Below are 6000 nucleotides of genomic sequence, written 5' to 3'. Positions count from 1 at the left end.
GCTGATCATGATACTTGTTTGGCGATGCCGTTGGGTTCTAGTCCTCTTATTTACTGTTCTATCCCTTGTTGTGGAATGCACTTACTTCTCGGCGGTGCTCTTCAAGGTAAACCAAGGTGGATGGGTACCGCTGGTTATCGCGGCGGCGTTTCTCGTCATCATGTACGTCTGGCACTATGGAACCCTCAAGAGGTATGAGTTTGAAATGCATAGTAAAGTCTCCATGGCTTGGATTCTCGGGCTCGGTCCTAGCCTTGGTCTTGTCCGTGTACCTGGGATTGGCCTTGTTTACACCGAGCTAGCTAGCGGAGTCCCTCACATTTTCTCTCATTTCATCACAAACCTGCCGGCAACTCACTCTGTCGTGATCTTTGTCTGCGTCAAGAACCTTCCCGTCTACACCGTCCCCCAGGAAGAACGGTTCCTTGTAAAAAGGATCGGACCCAAAAACTTCCACATGTTCCGCTGCGTCGCGAGGTACGGATACAGAGACTTGCACAAGAAAGACGACGACTTTGAGAAACGGCTCTTTGAAAGCCTCTTCCTTTTCCTCCGCCTCGAATCAATGATGGAAGGCTGCTCGGATTCCGATGATTACAGCGTCTGCGGAAGCCAACAACGACAGTCCAGAGATGGGGTCACCGGGAATGGGAACGAGAATCGGAACTTGTCGACATTTGATACATTTGATTCTATAGAGTCAGTTATAGCTCCCACTGTAACAAAACGGACAAGCCACACAGTGACGGGGTCTAGCCAGATGAGCGGAGGAGGGGACGAGGTGGAGTTCATAAACGGGTGCAGAGACGCAGGAGTGGTGCACATAATGGGGAACACGGTAGTTCGAGCCAGGAGAGAAGCAAGATTCTACAAGAGGATAGCCATTGATTATGTTTATGCGTTTCTTAGGAAGATTTGTAGAGAAAACAGTGCCATTTTCAATGTTCCTCAGGAGAGCCTTTTAAATGTTGGCCAGATTTTCTATGTGTAATCATGTAAAAAATGTTAGGCATGATTGATTTGATTATATCTTGTTTAAAGAAAATAATTATGGTTAATGACCATATGATATAATACAAATTGAGTCAGATTACACCTAAAAATCAAATGTTGTATTAGCTGCTAATGGCTTTTTTAGTCTTGTTGATTATCAAAAATTGAACCTTGAAGAGCACCGCCGAGAAGTAAGTGCACGACGCTCTATGCTTGTTAGTGAAATCATTTATAGAAAAAAAAAAAATCTTCTTCGAATTTAACAAGGAATTTCTTGACTTTTCATTGAAAAAAAACTTAGTTATTTAATTCTAAAAGATTTAGTATATTTTTTTAATTTTACTATAATTTTTGGTATATTTTAATAATTGTCCCAAACAACATTGAAATCTTCATTTGATTGTATTATTAGTAATTAATCTACTAATTCACAGTAAAGTCACAAAAGCTACATCTTACCAGCTGGTTATAATTAGGAAAAAGGGGATTTTCATACCCGTACTATCTGCACCGTGGATTTTCATACCTGTACAATTTCGTAGGGTATTTTACAACATAAACTTCAATAAAATTTGAATCTCATACCTATACTTGATACAACGGGCAAAAATCGGAGTCAATCTAACGGGGGTTAGTCAACTCCGTTACAGTGCTGAGTCATCGTACACGTGTACGCTGACGTGTTCTCAAAGTTTTAATTTTTTTTTGCAAAATTGGAGACTCGAACCGCGAGCCTTAGTCACATGAGAAGCACCGAATACCAACTGATCCCACAACGTTCATTGAACCCGCGAGCCGTAGTCAATCGTTTTAAGTTGGGAGAAAATGATCAATCTAACGGCTGTTAGTCAACTCCGTTACGGTGCGTTCTTCTTCTCAGAAATTAGGCATGAACAAAATTTTACCATGTGACTACGGCTTCGCACAACTTTTTGGGTTTATAAGTTAAAAAGATTGAGGAATACTCGATGAATGTTGTCGGATCAGTTGGTATTCGGTGCTTCCCATGTGAGTACGACTCGCGTGTTCGAGTCCCCAGTTTTGCAAAAAAAAAAAGAAAACTTTGAGAACACATATCAAAACGACGTCGTTTCGATACGCACCGTAACAGAGTTGACTAACACCCGTTACATTGACTCCAATTTTTGCACGTTGTATCAAGTATAGGGTATGAGATTCAAATTTTATTAAACACTACAAGAAATATTAGCATTGATAGCACATGACGATAGCGCATTTTTCGTCACTGCTATTAAAGATGGTACTCAAAGTTCGGTAACTATATCATAGCATTTCAAAAATACTAAGACTAACAATAGCAGAATGAAAAACTAAAATCACTTTGAACCGGCGCACTTAGCAAAATTTTTATGTTTAGCGCTCCACCAAATTAAAAAAAAAATCCATTTGTTGCCAAACAAAACCTAATTTTTCTCATATTTGCCTCATTATCTTCTCCTCATACCTCTTCGTTCTCTTCGAGACCTTTAATTTTTTATAAAGTAACGCTCTCTCATTTTTTTTTTGTCTCACCTTCAACCCTAAATCCCCTTTCTCCATCTCCAAAAAAACAACAGATCTAAAAAAACACAGATCTTCCACTTATCCATACTTTGAAGATCCTCTTCTCCTCATCGTCTTTCTCCATCTCCAAATTGTCGCCGCGTCATCAATCTTCCATATCTGAGAACGACCGATGGTACTAGATCCGCCGGGGGTCAAAATTTCTCCGATTTGGTCTGGTTCGAGCTCAAGTATCCTTCATCCTGAATCGGGTCCGTTGGTTTCTCCATCTATAGACTTGGCTGGTTTGTTGTGGTTCGAGCTATGGCGAAGTCTCAAACAGATCAGAGGAATAAGGTTACTTTTCTGCAATTTCAAATTCATGATTCAATTTCAATTAGAAATTAATTTTTTGTTTGTCTTTTTTTGGATAGAGAGGGAGAAAGAAAGAGTCTTGGTTTGATGAATCCTCTAAAAAAAATTCGTTTCCAAATCCTTCTTCTTCGTCATCTCCGTGGGCATTTGCGTTCCACATTTTTTCTTGTTACTTCTTCATGTCTAGCTTCTTGTTCTTCTTCGTATTCGTGAGTCTCTTTCAAATCTCTCTATCATTATCAGTTTTCAACTTCTGGGTTTAGGTAGCTTCTTCATCATTAAAATGTTGTTTCATGATAATAAAAAGTCAAGTCCGAGTTCGTTTCTATCTCTAGTTATAATCGTTACTGATGTGAAAGTTTCTTATACTCATATGAGTTACAGCTTACTGTGAATTTGTGATGGTGAAGAGACTTGAAGGTGCTAAAACGGTGATGACGAGTGAAGAAGCGAGTGATGGTAGATGTATCAAAGATTGTCGCCAAAGCAAGAAGCTGCTTGTTCGCATCAAGCAAACTCAAGTAAGTTTTTAGTTTAGAATGGAATATAAATGTAATTGATAATTTTATTGCTTCGACGCTTTTGTTTTGATAACATTTCCCGTAGGTGATTGATTCATCTAAGATATATCTTCTTATAATTGATGGGGTTGAGAATGATGACGAGTCTAACGGGCAAAAAGAGTTTTATCATGACCAGGTGAGATTTTCTAATTTACCATGCTCGAGTCTTCTGAATCGTAATGTTCATTGAGAATGATGACGATTCTAATGGGCAAGAAGAGTATGTGATATCATTGAAGGAAAGGTATGTGAATCAACTGACTCTATCATCAGTATCTTGAAATGTTGGTGATGGTTATGACTAACATTTCTCTCTTTCTTTAATTGGAGCGTCATCTTGTGCTTGGTGTGATTTCGTGAGGCTATAATGCTGCTACTGCTATTTGTTTTTGGTAATGGTGAATGTGTAAATAATCTTTATTATTGTTGTTCTGTCTAGATACAGTTGCTAGCAGACTTAAACTTGAAGAAAACTCCCAGCTGGTGGAGTTGGTTGCTGATAGCAATATAAAATTACTCACTCATAGTGAAAATTTTGACTTTGTTTTGAGCACAAGGTACGACTGTTTGTTGCTTCTTTAATGTCCAATTTATTATACATGATGGGAATAATCTCTATGATTTCATTTACTTTGAGAATGTTGCTTATGCCCATGTTTGTGTTGAGCTTGCTCTAGCTTTAGGAGGATATGTTTCAACAAAAGCTGCAGGACATGCCTTAGTATTCTAAAGTGGAGTTTTGTCTCAGTTTCACAAAACTGTAGATAGCATATTTTTTTGAATTGAATGGTAAGGTTCTTCTTCTTGTACTAACGTTGCAGGAGCTTATAGTGTCATTCGGGCTATTCGAGATTGAAGAGCATGTTGGGAGTGAAGAAGAATGTCATTCAGGCTATTCAAGAAGCTTGAAGAACTTGTTAGGAGTGAAGAACATGATTCCTAGTTGTATAGTTAGTCTAAGACTTGGTTTGATATAACTTGGATGGTATGTTCAAACCCTTATGATTAGTATTCTTGTTGTGAAGAGTAGTGCTAAAGTAGTATATAGAAGTGTGGATATTAGTTTAACTATTGGATTGAGACTTACGTTGTATGAATTGATGTTTGGTTTATGAAATGATGTTATATCTTTTGGATGTTTATATATATATATATTAAATAGCTTAAAACAACTGCATAAAATAAGAGTCATAACACTGAATATTATAGCATTGTAAAAACAATATATCATAACCTATATACATTGCCATTATAAGTCGATATATCAAAGCTTTTTACTAATGCTATGGTAGAATACTCTATCATAGCATACGACAAAAACGTTATCGTATGTGGGGGGTCTACAATAACAGGGGCATAAGACAGCGTTTATGAAAACGCTATTGATGACATATAATAGCTCTTCTCTCTTGCTAATAATGTAGATATTTCTTGTAGTGAAAGTTTAGGTTGTAAAATACCCTACAAAATTGTCCAGGTATGAAAATCCACGGCGCAGACAGTACGTGTATGAAAACGACGTCGTTTTGATACACGTCAACGTACACGTGTACGATGACTCAGCACCGTAACAGAGTTGACTAACACCCGTTAGATTGACTCCGATTTTTGCACGTTCTATCAAGTATATGTATGAGATTCAAATTTTATTGAAGTTTAAGTTGTAAAATACCCTACGAAATTGTCCAGGTATGAAAATCCACGGTGCAGATAGTACGGGTATGAAAATCCCCTTTTCCCGTTATAATTACGTTCACGGTGCCTTGGAAAATGATACTCACTAGTCACTTATTTCTACAGTTCCACTTGGCGAAGAAAAAAAATAGATAATGCATATAGAGACGCATCTTTAGTGTTTACGTTTACAGTTTAACAAATAAATTTTACTTAGAACGGTTAAACTTGTGGGTTCATCACTCAAGAAAAAAATGTTAACACAAATGCAAACAATCGGGGATATATTTAGTCTATAGATTGAGATATTTCACATGACAATGACCGATCATGTTATAAAACGATACACATGCATGCATGAGTCCAGAATACATATAAACGATACTAAGCGAAAGAGATTTGACTTAAGATTATATTCGAAATATGATGATCACTAAGAAAACAGAAGCTAACAATTGTCCCACCGTCAACAGCGGCCGCGGTCTATAGAGTCGCTGCCTCTGAAACAGATGTTACTGCTACTTCAAGCAAAGTGGAGAGTGGTCAAGTGGATTGTATTTCTATTTGTTTTGACATTTTTGCTGTCTCTAGTTGTTTACCATTTCGCATCACTTGTTCAGCCACTGTCTCTACCGCTACATCAAATTTCAAGTTTTTCAGCGTTTGTGCCGCCGCTGATTGCAGCCAAACAAACTTCTAACAATATTGATAACGTTTGTAACCTAACTTTTTGGTCTATACATTTATCGTATATTTTGGAAGCATAATATATATCAATCAAGTTTACGTATATTATATATCTATGCATGAAAAAAATACTAGAGATATATCTAATTTTGAATTATTTACGCAAGCAGTCTTAGAGAAATAGTCTTAAAATATACAAATGAAG

At 37.2% G+C, this 6000-nt stretch overlaps 2 protein-coding genes across 8 annotated transcripts in view; both read left to right on the top strand.

The window, feature by feature from the left end:
* Positions 1 to 1080, top strand: part of LOC9329739 (potassium transporter 10) — a 10577-nt gene extending 9497 nt beyond the window's left edge. Inside the window, exon 7 of the mRNA XM_021010439.1 lies at positions 2 to 1080. Coding sequence (XP_020866098.1) covers positions 2 to 991 — 990 coding nt within the window. The 3' untranslated portion in view covers positions 992 to 1080. The remainder of the gene's footprint in view (position 1) is intronic.
* Positions 1081 to 2318: 1238 nt separating this feature from the next.
* On the top strand, positions 2319 to 4564 carry LOC9329738. Of its 7 annotated transcripts, none has more exons than XR_002329075.1 (5): positions 2320 to 2853; positions 2931 to 3134; positions 3256 to 3392; positions 3571 to 3991; positions 4256 to 4564. XR_002329075.1 is itself a non-coding variant. In XM_021010839.1 (5 exons), exons 1-4 carry the CDS (start codon positions 2821 to 2823, stop codon positions 3622 to 3624), a joined length of 441 nt encoding a protein of 146 aa, XP_020866498.1. In that variant the 5' UTR covers positions 2327 to 2820; the 3' UTR covers positions 3625 to 3991; positions 4256 to 4564. The 7 variants fall into 7 exon arrangements, 2 of the variants coding, with proteins under 2 accessions (XP_020866498.1, XP_020866499.1); XR_002329074.1 differs by having other exon boundaries at positions 2323 to 2853; positions 3282 to 3392; positions 3478 to 3991; XR_002329073.1 differs by having other exon boundaries at positions 2323 to 2853; positions 3478 to 3991.
* Positions 4565 to 6000: the final 1436 nt, after the last annotated feature.

The sequence above is a fragment of the Arabidopsis lyrata genome (assembly GCF_000004255.2).
Source record: "Arabidopsis lyrata subsp. lyrata unplaced genomic scaffold ARALYscaffold_1, whole genome shotgun sequence".
NCBI lineage: Eukaryota > Viridiplantae > Streptophyta > Magnoliopsida > Brassicales > Brassicaceae > Arabidopsis > Arabidopsis lyrata.
The sequence above is the reverse complement of the archived record's forward strand: the minus strand, read 5'-3'. Positions and strand labels throughout refer to the sequence as shown.

Excerpts from the sequence above, each read along its gene's own strand:
- LOC9329738 (XM_021010839.1), top strand. The coding sequence starts at position 2,821 with ATGGCGAAGTCTCAAACAGATCAGAGGAATAAG. Across the intron at positions 2,854-2,930 it reads AAACAGATCAGAGGAATAAG|AGAGGGAGAAAGAAAGAGTC; the intron begins GTTACTTTTCTG and ends TTTTTTGGATAG. Across the intron at positions 3,393-3,477 it reads TTCGCATCAAGCAAACTCAA|GTGATTGATTCATCTAAGAT; the intron begins GTAAGTTTTTAG and ends CATTTCCCGTAG.